Below are 19,720 nucleotides of genomic sequence, written 5' to 3'. Positions count from 1 at the left end.
ACACAGCGTATTATTTCCCAAATAAATTACAATAAAATAACATTTTAAAATCATATATCCTCAGATGCTGTTTTATGAAATGCCAAATCTGACAGCTAGTGTCGTTACCCCTATTCGTATAATTGGTTACACCTAAATGCTGCAAATGAATGAACGCGTTCTGATATCAGAACCAGAGGGTTGTTGGACATGTCGGAAATGCGGGCCAGAATAACAAAACAAAAAATGTAGATCAAATGATCGGGTAAAATCTGTGCAAATATTATACATTTACATTATATTTCAGTGCCTTTCAAACGTTACCGGGCTCATGTGACTGCCCCTCAACACAAAAAGGGGCAGGTTCACATAAGCATTGTGTCCGTTTTTCATTGGCCCTCATCAAGAAACAAACCACACTCAAAATTCCTAATCTGGCCCCCATCTTTGATTTATCACAAAATCAATAGCTCACCAACCGATTAAGTCAATAAAAAGACAACATACATTTAATATTTTTCAATCACACATTGCAAATGCACAGGCAATTTTACAAACTGTTCATATAATTTAATATTTTTAGTTTGTTTACATTAGTAAAAAAAATGATTCTCAGACATTTTGTTATCTGCACAGAACATTATCAGGTTTCAGTAGAAAAATCCTGTACCTCTTAACATTTTGGACATGAGAATAGGACAACCCGAGTGTATGATTCTTCTATGGTGATGCATATTCACGTCACATGCTTCTACTCTTAAAATAGTAGCCTATAATACAACTACAGGAGTTGACAATAGACTACATATTATGAAAAATAGATCATAGGAAACAAACATTTCTGCAACCTCACCAACCATCTGTTCGCTTGTGAGTTAACTTGTTTAGATTCATTATTGAAACAACTCCAATACTGATAGATGTAAGTGCAAAATGACATGTGAACTTGAGATATCAAAAGGAAAACATTTAGACCTTTCTATTACATTTGAGTATGACAAATTTGATATAAATGTGGATTAAATTGTTTTTGTACAGTGTTAAGACCTTTACGAGAACGATGTGTGAAGATTCAAACTGCATTACATTTGAAACACTTATATACCCATAAAGTTGCCCTACAATACAATTATTTCCATATTTACAAGTATCCAGGACTGAGAAAACATTACTTCAGTTGAGCACGCTCAACACAGCACGAGATCATTTTTTTTTATACAAAATGTTGTTTTAGAAACCTAAAACCATGCTATCATCGATACCAACACAATCAAGGCTGGGTTTACTCAGGCAGCCCAAATATCAGAATTGGGCTACCTGTGTAAATGCTGTCTAAGTTTGGGAAGAGACGCATTGAAACATGTTTACCATGTTTAATCCATAAGAGTCTAAGCTGGGGTGTATTTAACCCTTTATTTTAAAAAGGCACTAAACTATCTCCATATATACAGTGCATTCGGAAAGTATTCAGACCCCTTCTCTTTTCCCACATTTTGTTACGTTATAGTCTTATTCTAAAATAGATTAAATAAAAATCTACACACAATACCCCATAACGACAAGAGAAGTGAGAAGAGATTTTTTTTTGCAATTGTATTAAAAATAAAAAGATACCTTATTTACATAAGTATTCAGACCAGCTCAGAGACAGGATTGTGTTAAGGCACAGATCTGGGGAAGGGTACCAAAAACTTTGTGCATCACTGAAGGTCCCCACCAAGAACCACCAAGACTCTTCCTGCAGCAGGCTCCCTGGCCAAACTGAGCAATCAGGGGAGAAGGGCCTTGGTCAGGGAGGTGACCAAGAACCTGATGGTCACTCTGAAAGAGCTCCAGAGTTCCTCTGTAGAGATGGGGGAATCTTCCAGAAGGACTAACATCTCTGCAGCACTCCACCAATCAGGGCTTTATGGTAGAGTGACCAGACAGAAGCCACTCCTCAGTAAAAGGCACCTGACAGCCTGCTTGGAGTTTGCCAAAAGGCACCTAAAGGACTATCAGACCATGAGAAATACAATTCTCTTGTCTGATGAAACCAGATTGAACACTTTGGCCTAAATGGCAAGCATCACGTCTGGAAGAAACCTGGTATCATCCCTACAGTGAAGTATGGTGGTAGCAGCATCATGCTGTAAGGGTGTGTTTCAGCAGCAGGGACTGGGAGACTCGTCAGGATCAAGGGAAAGATGAATGGAACAAAGTACAGAGAGATCCTTGATGAAAACCTGCTCCAGAGCACTCAGGACCTCAGACTGGGGCGAAGGTTCACTTTCCAACAGGACAACGACCCCTGACAATGACCATGTTTCAATGAGTCTCTTCCCAACCTGAGCACACAGCCAAGACAACACAGGAGTGGCTTTGGGACAAGCCTCTGAATGTTCTTCAGTGGCCCAGCCAGAGCCCAGACTTGAACCCGATTGAACATCTCTGGAGAGACGTGAAAATAGCTGTGCAGCGACACACCCCATCCAACCTGACAGAGCTTGAGAGGATCTGTAGAGAAGAATGTGAGAAACTCTCCAAATAAAGGCGTGCCAAGCTTGTAGTGCCATACCTAAGAAGACTCGCTGTAATCGCTGCCAAAGGTGCTTCAACAAAGTACTGAGTAACGGTTCTGAATAGTTATGTAAATGTGGTATGTATTTTTTTTTTGTCGTTATGGGGTATTGTGTGTAGATTGAAGGGGCAAACGATTTAGTCCATTTTAGAATAAGGCTGTAACGTAACAAAATGTGGAAAAAGTCAAGGCCTCTGAATACATCGACACGGGGGAGTTTTTTAACTAGGGTTGCAACATTTCGGGAACTTTCAATAAATTCCCTGGTTTTCTAGAAATCATGGTTTGAGGAAACGAGATTTTGGGAAAACCAGGCAATTAATTGAAAGTTACCAGAATTTTGCAACCCTATATTTAACACAATGGAAATGTCTGCACAGAGGACAACGAGGTTAGTGAGGGCTCAGGACAGGATGAGGGCCCGGTTAGGAGCGTGGGATTTCAGTAAACGGAGGTAACGTCTTGCTTTCTCTGTCATTATGAGCTGGTCCTTAGTACGTCCACATACCACTGCTTCCCATGCCTTGGACATCTGACAACACAGCAAAGCATATCAATAACTTCAGATGCAAAACAGACAAATAGAGGGAAATGAAAACCATTACAAAAGATGATAAAAGACATGTATAACAAAAATGTATGCATTACAGGCTATTAGAAAACTCCTGATTATGATATAGTATACTAATAAACATGGGAAAAGACAGCTATTTAATAATAATTTCACTTAGATAGCAACCAATGGTAGCGTTTCATTAGAGTACTCACTGGGGTTGGGGGCACCGGGTTGGAATATGCACCACTCTCACTGGGTCCTAAACAGAAGCCCTGATCCAGAACATTCTCCTCTTTATCTTCAGTCTTCATACAAAAGGACGAGGAGTTGAGAGACATCTCAGCCTGCCACAAGGACAACAATATACAAATCAATGGAGGAAATCACCATCAACAATAACAGCAGAATTAAATCCATTTCTAATGAATGTACCTTAGAAAAGGTTTTGGACTCGGACTTCATGGACTGATGCCTCGCAGTGACTATCTCTTTGCAGTCCATGACATCCAGAGCCAGAGATTTACGCACTTTCTTCATTGGAGGTCGATGCTGGAAGCAAAGGAATGGACCACATAGTCAGACCATTCCATAAGACTGAGAAGCATCATCTGTGAAAGTAAATGATCGTAAAATTTCATCGTACTCACCACCTGCTTGCGTCTTTGCTCAGGTGGACTCTCATCCATCACGATCAGCTCAATCCCAGCCTCTTTCAAGAGGACCTCTTTCAAGTCCTCCTCATTCGGAGTCTGAGGCTAAGAATACAGAAATAAACTATTTTCAGCAGGATATTGAAGAAATTATCCATACAAATCATCTGACAATCCAGGTGCTTTCATTGACAACAGTAGCAAATGAGGGACTCACCATTGGTCGCAGAGAACCATACTTCTCCATGGCATTTTTGAATGGAGTTGGAGTCCGTGGGGTGGTGTCAAGATTTGACTTGTGGTTGGGTGTGATGAACCTTGATAAAAAGACAAACTAAATATAATTCTCTACTGCTACGAGATGAATCGTATCGCATGCCAACAATAACTTAGCACATACAAGACAATTGTGTGTCAATAATGCCTTATTACATACACTGAGTTTGGGTACAGCTTGGATGAGCAAACAGAGTTTTCCTTCTGTGTGAGTGGAGTCTTGTCACGGTGTAGTGGTGTGGTAACCCCAGACTTCTGATTGCACACTGGCGTAGAGGTGAGAGATGGATTCTCCAGCTCAAAGTTGTCCTGTTTGGTCCACATGTTGAGGAACTGGAAACACACACTGCATTTAGAAACCATTTCACTAAAATGACACCTAACGTCCATTTGCAATAGTACCCCCACAGGAACTCACCCAAACTTCCCCATTTCTCCTTCACCCAAATCCAGAAAGCTGATGTTCTGAAAGAGCTGCAACCCCTATTACTAGCCTATTCAACCTCTCTTTCGTATCGTCTAGAGATTCCCAAAGATTGGAAAGCTGCCGCGGCCATCCCTCTTCAAAGGGGAGGGGGGGTGGGTACACTCTAGACCCAAACTGTTACAGACCTATATCCATCCTAACCTGCCTTTCTAAAGTCTTCAAAAGCCAAGTTAACAAACAGATCACTGACCATTTTGAATCCCACCATACCTTCTCCACTATGCAATCTGGTTTCAGAGCTGGTCATGGGTGCACCTCAGCCACGCTCAATGTCTTAAACAATATCATAACCGCCATCGATAAGAGACATTACTGTGCAGCCGTATTCACCGACCTGGCCAAGGCATTCGACTGTCAATCACCACATTCTTATCGGCAGACTCAATAGCCTTGGTTTCTCAAACGATTACCTCGCCTGGTTCACCAACTACTTCTCTGATAGAGTTCAGTGTGTCAAACCGGAGGGCCCGTTGTCCGGACCTCTGGCAGTCTATGGGGGTGCCACAGGATTCAATTCTCGGGCTGACTCTCTTCTCTGTATACATCAATGATGTCGCTCTTGCTGCTGGTGATTTTCTGATCCACCTCTATGCAGACGACAACATTCTGTATACCTCTGGCATTTCTTTGGACACTGTGTTAACTAACCCCCAGACGAGCTTCAATGCCATATAACTCTCCTTCCATGGCCTCCAACTGCTCTTAAATGCAAGTAAAACTAAATGCATGCTCTTCAACCGATCGCTGCCCGCACCTGCCCAGCATCACTACTCTGGACAATTCTGACTTAGGTATTTGTAGTTGTCCACATATTCTAGGTTTCTGGTTAGACTGTAAACTCTCCTTCCAGACTCACATCAAACATCTCCAATCCAAAATTAAATCTAGAATTGTCTTCCTATTTCATGAAGAAAGCATCCTTCACTCATGCTGCCAAACATACCCTCGTAAAACTGACCATCCTACATCCCTTGACTTCGGCGATGTCATTTACAAAATAGCCTCCAACACTCTACTCAATAAATTGGATGCAGTCTATCACAGTGTCATCCGTTTTGTCACCAAAGCCCCATATACTACCCACCACTGCGACATGTACGCTCTCATTGGCTGGCGTTCGCTTCATATTCGTCGCCAAACCCACTGGCTCCAGGTCATCTACAAGTCTTTGCTAGGTAAAGCCCTGCCTTATCTCAGCTCACTGGTCACCATAGCAGCACCACCCGTAGCATGCGCTCCCGCTCGTAGCACTGATCACCCCCAAAGCCAATTCTTCCTTTGGCTGCCTTTCCTTCCAGTTCTCTGCTGCCAATGAAAATAAGAATTTGTTCTTAACTGACTTGCCTAGTAAAATAAAGGTAAAATACAGTTAAAAAAATGACTGGAACAAATTGCAAAAATCCCTGAAGCTGAAGACTCATATCTCCCTCACTAGCTTTAAGCCCCAGCTGTCAGAGCAGCTCACAGATCACTGCACCTGTACATAGCCTACCTCATCCCCATAATGTATTTTATTTATTTATCTTGCTCCTTTGCACCCCAGTATCTCTACTGCCACATTCATCTTCTGCACATCTACCATTCCAGTGTTTAATTGCTATGTTGTAATTACTTCGCTACCATGGCCTAATTATTGCCTTATACCTCCCTTATCCTACCTCATTAGCACACACTGTATATAGACTTTTTCTACGGTATTATTGACTGAATGTTTGTCTATTCCACGTGTAACTCTGTTGTTGTTGTATGTGTCGAACTGCTTTGCTTTATCTTGGCCAGGTCGCAGTTGTAAATAAGAACTTGTTCTCAACTAGCCTACATGGTTAAATTAAGGTGAAATACATATGTATATATATTTTTAAATAAAAATATGGAATTTCATTTTAGGGAAATTAAACATGGTAAAATGTGTTTTTGGCCACATGATTCTGTACAAAACAATGGCAACGACGAGTCATTTTACTGTGTTAGGTTATGGTGGTTGAGCCATTACCTGTGAGGGTGAGAAGGGCAGGATCTTGACCGGGGTGCTCTTGGGGGTCCTGGAGTTGTTGGAGTCAGGGGACAGAGCTATACGACGGCGGCTCCGGCGGTTCAGTATGGAAGGTGGGGTGATTCCTCCAGGGGAGATGGGGATCAGCTCCCCCCGGTTACCCTTACTGAGTTCCTGTAGGGCACTGCCCTCCAGACGGAACTGGGTCCGCTCTGGGCTCTGGCTCTCCTCGGGCAGATCAAAGACAGACATGTTACACCAGCCATCCAAGTCCTGGTAGAGGAAAAGAAACAGAAACAAAGTAAAGACATTTATGAAAATAAATATAATTTGACAAACTAATTCATACCAAAATAGTCAGACATCTTGTCTGCCATATCTGATCATCAAATGAGATCTCTTTGGTGTTCCATTCAAAGCAGAAGATGAACATGGTGAAATTCAGAAAACAGCGGTATTATGACCCCATCCAGCCCTCTTACCCCATCCACCATCTCCATCACCTCTTTTAAGGCTGGGCCGTTGGGAGAGAGGAAGCCTGAGCTGTCCACCACCCAGCTACTGGTATTCAGTTCACCTCCTGGGGTGTTTGGCTCACTTTTGGGGGTCTTTGACTGTTGAGGAGAGACAGCCTTGTGGAAGCCTGCTTCTTTCGGTCCGCCTCTTACAGTGGATGTATTGGCATTCTCCTGTAGGGAGCAACTTAAGCTTGAAAACCAGAATGGAGATCCAGAGGAATACATTAAATTAATATGTTCTCACACACACACAATGTGTACTACCTTGAAGACTAGTATAAACTATTAATATTCTAACATGCACTTTATACAGTGCATTCAAAAAGTATTCAGACCACTTTACTTTTTCCACGTTACAGCCATATTCTAAAATTGATTACATTGATGAGGGGGAGGGGGGAATCTACACACAATACTCCATAATGACAAAGCTAAAAACAGGTTTTTAGAAATCTTTTCAAAATGTATAAAAATGACAAATAAATATCACATTTACATAAGTATTCAGACCTTTTACTCAGTACTTTGTTGAAGCACCTTTGGCAGCGATTAGAGCCTCAAGTTTTCTTGGGTACGACAAGAACAAACCTGGCACACCTTTATTTGGGGAGTTTCTCTGGCTGGGCCACTGAAGGACATTCAGAGACTACTCCTGCGTTGTCTTGGCTGTGTGCTTAGGGTCGTTGTCCTGTTGGAATTTGAACCGTCGCCCCAGTCTGAGGTCCTGAGTGCTCTGGAGCAGGTTTTCATCAAGGATCTCTCAGTACATTGCTCTGTTCATCTTTCCTTCGATCCTGACTAGTCTCCCAGTCCCTGCAGCTGAAGAACATCCTCATAGCATGATGCTGCCACCACACGTCACTGTAGGGATGGTGCCAGGTTTCCTCCAGATGTGACACTTGGCATTCAGGGCAAAGAGTTCAATCTTGGTATCATCAGCCCAGAGAATCTTGTTTCTCATGGTCTCAGAGTCCTTTAGCGGGCAGTCATGTGCTTTTTACTGAAGAGTGGCTTCCGTCTGGTCACTCTACCTTAAAGGCCTGATTAGTGGAGTGCTGCAGAGATGGGAGAACCTTCCAGAAAAACAACCATCTTCACAGAGGAAATCTGGAGCTCTGTCAGTAACCATCGGGTTCTTGGTCACCTCCCTGACCAAAGCCCTTCTCCCCGATTGCTCAGTTTGGCCGGGCGGCCAGCTCTAGGAAGAGTCTTGGTGGTTCCAAACTTCTTCCATTTAAGAATGGAGGTCACTGTGTTCCTTGGGACCTTCAATGCTGCTGCAGAAATGTTTTGATACCCTTTCCCAGATCTGTGCCTTAACACAATCCTGGCTCGGAGCTCTACGGACATTTCCTTCGACCTTGTGGCTTGGTTTTTGCTCTGATATGCACTGTCAACTGTGGGACATTATATAGACAGGTGTGTGCCTTTCCAAATCATGTCTAACCAATTGAATTTACCACAGGTGGACTTTTGTAGAAACATCTCAGGGATGATCAATGGAAACAGGATGCACCTGAGCTCAATTTTGAATCTCATAGCAAAGGGTCTGAATACTTATGTAAGAGATTTGTTTTTGATTTTTAATACATTTGCAAAAATGTCTAAAAACCTGTTACTGCTTTGTCATTATGGGGTATTGTGTGTAGAATTATTAAATAAATAAAAATGATCATCAATTTTAGAATAAGGCTGTAATGTAACAGAAGGTAGGAAAGGGGAAGGGGTCTGAATACTTTCCGAAGGCACTCCATTTATAATATAAAACACAGTTTATCTGCTTTATCCCCTATAGTAGTTAGCAGTGTTTGCATTTTACCGGCAGTGTGGGATCTTGGTCTGATTCCCTCTCCATAGAACCACCATAGTCCATCTGTAGAGACATAACAAATCATGTTTCACAGAAAAACATAACAAGGATTAGTTTGAGCATAGCCCAGATGTTGTCAAACTGATTTCAGAAGGAACCAACCTGCTGATCTCTGCTGTGGTGGGCCATGCTCTCCTCTGGTTCCATCTGCTGACATTTCAGAGAAGGATCCACCCTGCTGTAGAAGCCCATCTCAACCTTACGCTTGATGGTTGAGTTCCAGTGGTTCTTCACAGCATTATCTGTCCTGGAACGTGAAATTTTAACATAATGTTGTAGTAATCAAGATAGTGTATGAAGTCAAGCACTAATCCAACTCCAATCCATTCAATTGCATTTATCACAAAATATTTGGAGACCCATAAACTGTTCTGCGTGATCCTGACATTTCAGCTCAGACATGTCAGAGTGACTCTCTTAGCTGGAGTACCACAGTTACCTTCCGGGGAGCAGCTTGGCGATCTCAGCCCAGCGGTTTCCCAGCATGCAGTGGGCCTTGTAGATGATGAGGTCCTCCTCTGCTGTCCAGGAGGATTTCTTCACGTCCGGGTTGAGGTGATTGTGCCAGCGTTCTCGGCACTGCTTCCCCAGCCGGCCCTTCAGGTGCTTGGCCACGATAGCCCACTGCTTGTTGCCATACCTGTTCACCAGGTCTATCACCTGTGGAGAGGAATGCAGGGTTGGTGGCAGTCTGAAAATGTGTCCTCTGAGTGGCAGTACGAGCCACCCGGAGGCTGTCCTTGGATAGGAGTCAAAGCAGCCAGTGGAAAGTAGAGCTGACTGAACAACTATTAGTAAAACTCAACAACTAAAGTTTCTCTCACAAAGAAGTCTAGTAGAACTAATTGTAGAATAGTCATCATCACAACTAACCTTCTCATCCTCCTCTTTGGTCCAGGGCCCTTTGACCAGATCTGGATCCAGAACCTTCAACCAGCGGTGCTGGCACTGGTGTTCTGAGCGATTCTGTGCCATACAGGGTTACCATACAGTTAATGATTTAATGCAAAATAAACCCCACACGCCTTCAGAACGTATTTCATATTTGAACCCTTCAGTTGTATTATTTGTATTGTCAACTGGATATAACAGAAATATATACTGTACTCCGTCAAACTCGCTCACCGGTAAAATGCTGGCAATGTATTTCCAGTCATTTGGTCCCCGGTTTTGGACCAACGCTTTGAGATTGTCATCCTGAGAATAAAGTACAGGCATTTTATGAAGAGATAAGTAAACTAGCTCATTCCAAATAACCAACCATTTATAGATCAGCATTGGTGGGGGATGTATAAGGGGACATGAACTCACCTCATCTTGTGTCCATTTCACTTTGACCTTTCCACAGTCTCTCTGTTCAGCCACATCAGAGTCAGTGTCCTGATACATTGCCTCCTCCCCATCCTCTCTAAAAAGACAAGCAACAGGGTGTAGTGGTCGAGATCAAACTCATGCAAAGGGCGCACATGCATTGTACTGAAAAGTAGCTGGCTTGGGTGTTAGTCACAGAATTCTCAAACAAAGCATTTTTATACCTAGCTAGGCACTTACTACGAGCAACATATTATGTGAGCTAGTAAACGTTTGTGTTCTCTGATTACTACGGTATGCATTAGAACATTCGCAAATGTATTGTTTCATGCCATGATTTGACTACCGTAAAGTTAGTTAGCAACATCTGACGTCGACCTCAAATGGTGGGGTGACAAAAGGGCGGTCAAATCACGTAAATGCGCAAAAATAATCGATGACATTCAGTAATCTCATATTATAAAATGGTACATAGATCCCTGTCCTCTTAAAAATAACATTAGGATATGGGCATTGTTATTTATCCAACAGCTGTTGTAGCTAACAATAACAATGGTTAGAATCCGATTAGCTAACTACTTACCCGCGCGACCACCAGGACATTTCCCTTTGCTTTACCTCCATCACCCTTAACTAAAATATATATATATTTTTTTTTTTGCCCACGTCGTGCATATATTTACAAACTATATTATAGGAGCAAGTCTGTTTTGTCGTATATAATCCACGTTGGTAAAACCAAAAAATCTAATTGTCGCTGGGCTAGGTACACTGGATTGCTGACAACACACTAGTCCGCGCTCAAGTTCCTATCTCGCGCGCTTCTTTTCTCGCAGGCTCACGGCTTTCCCGGGAGTGACGTGACCAGAGGTGTGCGCGCGCAGAATTGAAACGTTCTATTTGTTCATATAAAGTCATTGATTCGTTCATATGATTTGTCAAGTGACACAAATATATATATATTTTTTTAATTGGCCCGGATTGTCTGACTAGTGACTTTTCACAATGCTTTTTCTCTGTCTACCGAATAAACGATTCATATCTATTCATGCATATAAAGACTACAAATAAATGCTCACTTTTAACAAACTATAAACTGGGTTGTTTGAGCCCTGAATGCTGATTGGCTGACAGCCATGGTATATCAGACCATATGACAAAACATGTATTTTTACTGCTCTAATTACATTGGTAACCAGTTTATAATAGCAATAATGCACCGCAGGGTTTGTAATATATGGCCAATATGCCTGGGCACAGCCCTTAGCTATGGTATATAGACCACATACCACACCCTCTCGGGTCTTTTTGCTTAATTATACACCCCCCTCCACCTTGTCGTTGCGGGCCTTCATTACCAAACAGGTGAGACAATCAACCAGCAGATTAAAAACAAGCTGCATTGTAATTAGACAACCATTCAATGATTATCTAAAAACATGGATGAGGAGCTTGCCAGTGCTGGTAAGAAAACAGATTTATTTGCAATTTGACTCTCTGCATAGGGTACATTTTTGCTAATTAATATGAAGAATAATCAAAACAGTTGCATGTTAAATCATGTGGTGGTGAGACATTTTAACTGTGTTGAATTATTTGCTTCACAGATGCGTCCATGAGTTTTCAGTGCCCGTCTCCCTCAGAGCTCGACAAAGGCTTCTTGGACCAGAGTTTATCTGCGTCTGCTCTGTCACTGATGGGACATTCCACATCGGTGCTGCCTCCAAATAGAATTGTTGTTGAGTACTATGGTTCCAAACAATCCCTCCTGGCCTCCCTGTGTCAGTCTCCCAACCCTGTGTCCCCCTCTCAAGCCATGAACCTGAACTCTAAGGAGGCTACACAAACACCAGGGCTCACTATACCTGTAGAGAGCAAGTCCTCTACTCCTGCTGAGCAGGTCCTCCTCCAGAAACCCAAACTAGCCTGCCCATTGGATCTGTCCTACATTGATCTGACTACCTCGCAGGTTGCCTGGGAGGTCTCCCTAATCAAACCTGAGACTAACAGTCCAAAACCGATCCTTGAGTCAAGCACGTTGGAGACTACCTGGAGTCCCAAGTTCCAGTCTGCACCACCATCCCTGGCTGAGATCTCCCTGATCTGGTCAGGCTCACCCCCACATGGAAATGACACAGAGGACAACCAAAGGTCCTGGAAGGAGGTCACTATGGGTTCGAGTCTCAGTTCCAGCCTGAGCCAGACCTCAGGTTCAGCATCAGCAGCTGAGGATGAATGGCATAGACGCACAGCCATCCCTACAGGTTTTGACAAGCCAAAGTGGGGATGTGACAGTGCTGTACTGAAAAGTTGAGGTAAGGTTCTCCGGTTCAGTGACTTATTTTTTTTAGTTGCTGCCGTGTCCTGGCCAGAAAGTATTTTTGATGTAAGCGGACTAGACCTGGCATGAGATTTCCTTGTTAAACTAAGACTTCAGAGTTTGTTTTAATGGTTTGTATATTGACATGTTCTCTTATTTCACCTTTACAGACCTTAAGGAGGATATTCAAGATGCCTGTGAATTTTATTTTACATGAACCTATTATAGTAAATAAAGTTTTGTATTGCTTAAATCGACAGTGCCTCTTGAGTATTTAGGGAATGACTCAAATGCCAACATTTTATGATGCTATAGCACAAACAAGTATATTGTATGAGGTTTCCCACATTTAGAACACTAAACAAATCAACTCTTCAGTTTGATGGGGGATATGGAGTTATATTTAATGGAAAAACTATATAGAATGATCTAGACTGTGGATTTGGCTATTTTAACCACACCTGTTACGGACATGGGTAAAATTGAGTGCACAGCCATGCAATCTCCTCAGACTAACATTGGCAGTAGAAGGGCCTTACTGAAGCTCTCAGTGACTTTAAATGTGATAGGGTGCCACCTTTCCAACAAGACGTATCGTCAAATTTCTGCCCTGCTAAAACTGCCCTGGTCAACTAAGTGCTGTTATTGTGAAGGAAACTTCCAGGTGCAACAATGGCTCGGCCGGGAAGTGGTAAGCCACAGGAGCTCACAGAACCGGAATGCTGAAGAACGTAAAAAACCTGTCCTCATGCCAACAAGTTTGGAGGAATAATGGTCTGGGGCTGTTTTTCATGGTTCGGGCTAGGCCCTTTTTAGTTCCAGTGAAGGGAAATCTTAACACTACAGCACAATTCTGTGCATCCACCTTCGTGGCAACAGTTTGGGGAAGTAAATTCCCTGTTTCAGCATGACAATACCCTGTGCAAGGTCAGAACAAAAACACCTTTTGGGATGAATTGTAACCCAGGCCTAATCGCCCGACCTCACTAATGCTCCTGGCTGAACGGAAATAAGTCCCGACATCTAGGAAGGCTTTCCACTAGGAGAGTGGAAGGCTGTATTAGCAACAAAGAGGAGACCAACTCCATATTAATGCCCATGTTTGACAAGCTGGTGTCCACATTTTTGGTCATGTAGTGTGAAGTCACTGGTTGATAGGTCAGAATGGGGAAAACCTGGTCTGTGTGTCATGTTCCTGTATAGGAGAGATGGGATGAATCATTTATAGTACATTAATTGCAAATTAATGTCAACCAAGGCCAAGATCAACAAATAGTGTGCATTTTTATCAAAGACTCAATTGGTCATATCGATCACCTGGTTGAGCTTCTTGAACTCTACAACCTGAAAGATTATGTGCTCCAGGATGTGTTTGGCATCCCTTTGGGTCTTTATCCAGCTTCTCCTCACCCCCAAGATGTATCCACACTTCCTCACGTAGAACTCTAGATTGTCGTTGTTGCCTGCAGGAAGAGTACAGAACACTTTCCGTTAATAATGCTCAATTCAAATATAACCTGTGGTTAGCACTTACATTTGTTGGAGCGCTGTGCCAAATGCAATCTGAGACGGTTTCATCCAGGTCAAGCATGGGGGGAGGCAGGTCCCTGAAGACAGGCGGAAAGACCTGCTCAAAGCAACCCATAGGAGAGCACACACACATTTTAGACGGATGGAAAATGTATAATTTTCTACAATGATCAAGTGTGTATTGTCACATTTTAATAAATCCCAGTCAATTAGCAAAAAGTGTTGTTGAATACAGTCTAGTGCACATGCCATTGTCAGTCGAGTGTACAGAATCCACATTCAATCTGTGAGACGGCTGAGCTAGACAGGAGCTGGGTGAGATTGTGTAGAACTGGAGAGGGGAAACCTACAGCAGGCTCCAGCTGGGGAAGGGGAGTCTCAAACTGAGGTGTGATCAGCTGGAGGGGCTCATGTTTGACATCTGCTTGTAGGAACTGCAGTGGGACAAGTCAAACACACTGGTGTCAACAAACACACCGTAAACATGTAGGCAAAGCAGACAAAACATCATGTAGCCACAAACTATGGCCTACGGTAATGAACTGATGTCTGTCTAGTTTCTAAAGCAGTATGTATTTCCACCTGATGACTTGGGGGAAAGTGTTTGATAGCTTGAGTAGACATGTCAAACAGGGAGGTAAAGTCTCGTGGGTTTTCCTCTCCCTCTTGCAAGTGTAGTCGCACAGACAGGCAGCCTGTGTCTGGTAGCATGGTATAATCTGGGATCTGGGCAAAACACAGAATGAGAAGTGTCACTTCTAGAACTAAAAGGTAAAACTGCAGATCATAAAACATTCCTTGGCTTCTCACCTCGGGGTCCTCTGCATCTATCTGGTTCAGATTAATTTGATCACCCATTAGCCACTGGAAAACGACATCCTGCATAACAAAAATAGACAGGCAACATTACAACCTAATGGAGTCAGTAGGGGATCAAATAGTGGTTCACCAACCATTACATCATCACCACTACAGTGGTTGTGATCACACTCTTGGTTTCATGCATGTTAACATCAGAAGCCTCCTCCCTATGTTTGTTTTATTCACTGCTTTAGCACACTCCACCAACCCTGATATCCTAGCCGTGTCCGAATCCTGGCTTAGGAAGGTCACCAAGAATTCTGCATTTTCCATCTCCAACTACAACATTTTCCGCCAAGATAGAACTGCCAAATGGGGTGGTGTTGCAATCTACTGCAGAGATAGCCTGCTTAGTATTGTCATACTATCCAGGTCTGTACCCCAAAAATTTGAGCTTCTACTTTTAAAAATCTACCTTTCCAGAAATAAGTCTCTCACCCTCGCCCCCCTCAGCCCCCAGCTGCGCCCTGGACACCATATGTGAATTGATTGCCCCCATCTATCTTCAGAGTTTGTACTGTTAGGTGACCTAAACTGAGATATGCCTAACACCCTGGCCGTCCTACAATTTAAGTTAGATGCCCTCAATATCACAAATTATCAAGGAACCTACCAGGTACAACCCTAAATCTGTAACCATGGGCACCCTCATAGATATCATCTTGACCAACTTGCCCTCTAAATACACCTCTGCTGTCTTCAACCAGTATCTCAGTGATCACTGCCTAATTGCCTGTGTCCGTAATGGGTCCGCGTCAAATGACCACCCCTCATCACTGCCTAAAACACTTCAGTGAGCAGACCTTTCTAATCGACCTGGCCCGGGAATCCTGGAAAGATATTGACCTCTTCCCGTTAGTAGAGGATTCATGGTTGCTCTTTAAAAGTGCTTTCCTCACCATCTTAAATAAGCATGCCCCCTTCAAAAAACTTAGAACACTGTTGAGGATCACTGTGGCGGTGGTGTTGTTACCTACCCTTACCACCTGGAGGTGGCACGTCAAGAAGTCCAGGATCCAGTGTTCCTTTTATCCAGGTGTGAAAGGGCAGTGTGGAGTGCAATAGAGATTGCATCCTCTGTAGATCTGTTGGGGTGGTATGCAAATTGGAGTGGGTCTAGGGTTAGTGGGATAATGGTGTTGATGTAAGACATGACCAGCCTTTCAAGGCACTTCATGGTTACAGACGTAAGTGCTACGGGTCAGTAGTCATTTAGACAGGTTACCTTAGTGTTCTTGGCACAGGGACTATGGTGGTTTGCTTGAAACATGTTGGTATTACCGATTCAGACTGGGAGAGGTTTAAAATATCAGTGAAGACACTTGCTAGTTGGTCAGCACATGCAGAGTACATGTCCTGGTAATCCGTTTGGCCCTGCGGTCTTGTGAATGTTGACCTGTTTAAAAGGTTTCAATTGATTGATTTTAGATAATAAGCTTCTTGTGTTAATGTGCAGAAAACTCAGGATTTTACAAGAGCAGAAATCAGTTAAACCGATATCAGAGCACAAGTCAGAATTGGGGTTAGCAACAGTAAATGGGCCATGGTGTACATGCATCTTTCCAGATATTATCAGCAGTAATACAATCAGGGCACGGCAGAGGACAGTGAGAACTCTGCAGTGTTGATTTATGACATTTGAATGTGCATCAGATGGCCACAAGATCATATTGTACAGCAATTTCATCAGGTAACGTGAATACAAATTCGGCAAGAGGTGGTTGGAATAGGAGGGGAGGCCAAGAGACTGTGTAACCAATAGAGAGTCAGAGTCCCAAGTGTGGGAACAAACAGTCTGCCCCAGGGTTGGGTAAACAAGCAAGAAATGTTGTGTGGTCCTCCCGCTACGATTTGGGAAAGCATGCAGTTTATTAGGCAACAGATGCAATAAGTTATGAACTTCATGAGGTGGTGAAAGTGCAATGTGATGAGCTTGATGCTCATTTCCAATAAATATTGAGGGTCTAATTCTGGTGACATGATTATTCTAGCTGCCATTTGACTAAAAAAATATCAAAAAATATTCCATGATAATCTCATAATGTAGGCTATATACGTGCACTCTAGCCAATGTGCCATACTGGAGTGAGCGCACCTGCCAATACCGGAGTGAACACACTATATAATTCATCTTTTTTTGTGAGAAAAACAATCAAGTTGAAAATGCGATGGAAACCCATTTAACTTGTATTTCGTTATTCGGTCCATGGGTATTTAAACGCAAAAGGTACTTATGTGCATCACGCATAGCCTTTTATCTGCAACAAGTCAATTTGATGGAAACACATCTCTGATGGGAAAATGCGCATATTGTTTTTATGCTGATTTTAGAATAATTGCATATAAATCTGTGACCAATTGGATGGAACCCTAGCTATTGTCATTGTTTCCTCAGTGGATCGATGTAAATGTTTTATTCCCAAAAGCATGTCAATTGCCTTATATTTGGTGCGCTACAGTTAGGCCCTAAAAAATAGGCTTAGGATACTCAATAACATCAGAAACAAATCATGAAAAATAAATGTATCCTATAGATATGAATTGCACAATGATACATTTATGTATTTGTAATGCATTGTTTTCTCTCTATTCCACCTCTCCCACCTACCCGCCCTTCACCCACACAATATTTCATGACCTTAAGCCCGCACGCCCTGTGGATATAACCACAGGGACGGCGGGTTATAAGTCAACCCGCGTATCACTACAACAGTGGACTAATAAAACAAACACCAAAAGATAGTTTCCTTTAAGGCGTTGGTTTAAAAAATAACTATTCCTCATGTAATTGATTGCAGTATGTTCAGTCAGGAAAAGAGTGACACAGCTATATGTAAATTGTGTTCATGATTGGACTGACTGTATGTCCTAGAGGAGATCCTTTGTCTTACAGCTCACAGCAAACTCTTCAGGCCCCTTCAGGCCCCAGCAAACAATGTACAAATCATTTGACACAATGGTTGTGACAACATTGTATCACAAAACCAAACGTTGTATCTCCACAAGGCTTGTGTAATCATTTCTGTTTGTAAAAACGTTCCGTTGTACTACTTGAGTGTGTACGAGCCAAATCAGTAGTTCATTCAACACTGAACAAAAATATAAACAAAACATGTAAAAGTGTTGGTCCCATGTTTCATGAGCTGAAATAAAAGATCCCAGAAATGGTCCATACGCACAAAAAATTATTTCCCTTAAATTTTGTGCACAAATTCGTTGTCGTTAGTGAGCATTTCTCCTTTACAAGATAATCCATCCACCTGACCGGTGTGCCATGTCAAGTAGCTGATTAAACAGCATGATCACTTCACAGGTGCACCTTGTGCTGGGGACAATAAAAGGCCATTCTAAAATGTGCAGTTGTCACAACACAATGCCACATATGTCTCAAGTTGAAGAGAGCGTGCAATTGGCATGCGGAGCGCAAGAATGTCCACCAGAGCTGTTGCCAGATAATGGAATGTTCATTTCTCTACCATAAGCCACCTCCAACATTGTTTTAGAGAATTTGGCAGTACGTCCAACCGGCCTCACAACTGTAGACCAAGTGTATAGCGTTGTGTGGGCGAGCGGTTTGCTGATGTCAATGTTGTGAACAAAGTACCCCATGGTGACGGTGGGGTTAAGGTATGGGCAGGCGTAAACTACAGACAAACAAAATAGCATTTTATCGATGGTAATTAGAATGCAGAGATACCATGACGAGATCCTGAGGCCCATTGTCGTGCCATTCATCCACCGCCATCACCTCATGTTCCAGTATGACAATGCACGGCCCCATGTCGCAAGGATCTGTACACAATTCCTGGAAGCTGAAAATGTTCCAGTTTTTTTCATGGCCTGCATACTCACCAGACAAGTCCCCCATTGAACATGTTTGGGATGCTCTGGATCGACGTGTACGCCAGTGTTCCAGTTCCTTCCAATATCCAGCAACTTCGCACAGCCATTTAAGAGGAGTGTGACAACTATCCACAGCTCAAACTCAACTAAAAAAAAAGGTAGGGGCGTTGTTTAGAAAACCAGTCAGTATCTGGTGTGACCACTATTTGCCTCTATGCGCTGCATGAGGGAAATAGTGCTCACACCAGATACTGACCGGATTTCTAAACCACGCCCCTACCTTCTTTTTTCTTAAGGTATCTGTGAGCAACAGATGCATACAGTATCTGTATTCCCAGTTATGTGGAATCCATAAATTAGGGCCTAATGAATTCATTTAAATTGACCGATTTCCTTATATGAACTATAATAATTGCAGTTTTATATTGGCGTTTTATAGTTGTGTTCAGTATAAGATGCCAACAAATCATTTGGCTGTGACACTGATTTCAGAGGTGTTCTCTCAAAACATTCTCTTTCACACACAAAACAACATTTACACTGGCAGCCCCACAAAAATGGTTTACCAAGTTTTTATTTGTTATGTTATTAGTTGTTTGGGGGGGGGGGGGAGATGACAGGTACAATATTCATATCAATTCCTATGTTCAGTTCATACTTTCCCTTCAATATTCTCCATATTCCTATTGTACCTGTGGGCTGCCACTCAAAAGTAAGAAATACATGCAGAGGAATGATCCCATTAGAGTTCGTAGTAATAAAAACAACAGTTGGGGGTTTCCCTACCCCCACCACCTGTCCCCCAAGCCCCCCTTTCCAACCCCCTAAACCACCAAGACTGCCATTACAACTCCCCGCCACCCCACCCAACCCCTTCCCCGTGGGCCTGAAAGCAAAGAAAGTAACAAAGATTTAAAAAAGGTATATAGTTTGTTTGTGTGTATTGGGCTTTAGCTGATATTGTTA

The 19,720-nt window shown here is 42.7% G+C and overlaps 3 protein-coding genes across 3 annotated transcripts; 1 reads left to right on the top strand and 2 right to left on the bottom strand.

Annotated features, from left to right (window-relative positions):
* Window positions 1-392: 392 nt before the first annotated feature.
* Window positions 393-11,083, bottom strand: mybl2b (v-myb avian myeloblastosis viral oncogene homolog-like 2b). Its single transcript, XM_035777251.2, has 15 exons — window positions 10,784-11,083; window positions 10,201-10,297; window positions 10,015-10,086; window positions 9,763-9,855; window positions 9,329-9,549; window positions 8,992-9,136; window positions 8,839-8,892; window positions 6,984-7,190; window positions 6,502-6,774; window positions 4,182-4,354; window positions 3,963-4,062; window positions 3,743-3,850; window positions 3,528-3,644; window positions 3,308-3,439; window positions 393-3,071 (listed from the first exon to the last, which is right to left on the bottom strand). The coding sequence occupies exons 1-15, from the start codon at window positions 10,822-10,824 to the stop codon at window positions 2,943-2,945; spliced, it is 1,962 nt and encodes a 653-aa protein (XP_035633144.1). The 5' UTR covers window positions 10,825-11,083; the 3' UTR covers window positions 393-2,942.
* A 467-nt stretch (window positions 11,084-11,550) lies between these two features.
* Window positions 11,551-12,777, top strand: si:ch73-303b9.1 (uncharacterized). The gene is made up of 3 exons (XM_035777253.1): window positions 11,551-11,664; window positions 11,808-12,515; window positions 12,691-12,777. The coding sequence occupies exons 1-2, from the start codon at window positions 11,640-11,642 to the stop codon at window positions 12,512-12,514; spliced, it is 732 nt and encodes a 243-aa protein (XP_035633146.1). The 5' UTR covers window positions 11,551-11,639; the 3' UTR covers window position 12,515; window positions 12,691-12,777.
* Window positions 12,778-13,841: 1,064 nt separating this feature from the next.
* On the bottom strand, window positions 13,842-18,941 carry LOC118388327 (intraflagellar transport protein 52 homolog). Its single transcript, XM_035777255.2, has 5 exons — window positions 18,764-18,941; window positions 15,889-15,996; window positions 14,861-14,929; window positions 14,633-14,776; window positions 13,842-14,484 (listed from the first exon to the last, which is right to left on the bottom strand). The coding sequence occupies exons 3-5, from the start codon at window positions 14,906-14,908 to the stop codon at window positions 14,305-14,307; spliced, it is 372 nt and encodes a 123-aa protein (XP_035633148.1). The 5' UTR covers window positions 14,909-14,929; window positions 15,889-15,996; window positions 18,764-18,941; the 3' UTR covers window positions 13,842-14,304.
* Window positions 18,942-19,720: the final 779 nt, after the last annotated feature.

Source organism: Oncorhynchus keta, chromosome 10 (assembly GCF_023373465.1).
Source record: "Oncorhynchus keta strain PuntledgeMale-10-30-2019 chromosome 10, Oket_V2, whole genome shotgun sequence".
In the NCBI taxonomy this organism is placed as follows: domain Eukaryota; kingdom Metazoa; phylum Chordata; class Actinopteri; order Salmoniformes; family Salmonidae; genus Oncorhynchus; species Oncorhynchus keta.
The sequence above is the reverse complement of the archived record's forward strand: the minus strand, read 5'-3'. Positions and strand labels throughout refer to the sequence as shown.

Bases quoted from the DNA above. Each gene is read 5' to 3' on its own strand.
- si:ch73-303b9.1 (XM_035777253.1), top strand. From the start codon at position 11,640: ATGGATGAGGAGCTTGCCAGTGCTG. The intron at 11,665-11,807 runs GTAAGAAAACAG...TTTGCTTCACAG, and splicing joins TGAGGAGCTTGCCAGTGCTG to ATGCGTCCATGAGTTTTCAG.
- mybl2b (XM_035777251.2), bottom strand. From the start codon at position 10,824: ATGGAGGTAAAGCAAAGGGAAATGTCCTGGTGGTCGCGCGG. The intron at 10,298-10,783 runs GTAAGTAGTTAG...TTGTCTTTTTAG, and splicing joins ATGTCCTGGTGGTCGCGCGG to AGAGGATGGGGAGGAGGCAA. The intron at 7,191-8,838 runs GTAAAATGCAAA...TGCTCCCTACAG, and splicing joins ACCAAGATCCCACACTGCCG to GAGAATGCCAATACATCCAC.
- LOC118388327 (XM_035777255.2), bottom strand. From the start codon at position 14,908: ATGGGTGATCAAATTAATCTGAACCAGATAGATGCAGAGGACCCCGAG. The intron at 14,777-14,860 runs GTGAGAAGCCAA...TGTTTTGCCCAG, and splicing joins TAGATGCAGAGGACCCCGAG to ATCCCAGATTATACCATGCT. The intron at 14,485-14,632 runs GTGGAAATACAT...GTCCCACTGCAG, and splicing joins ACTTTCCCCCAAGTCATCAG to TTCCTACAAGCAGATGTCAA.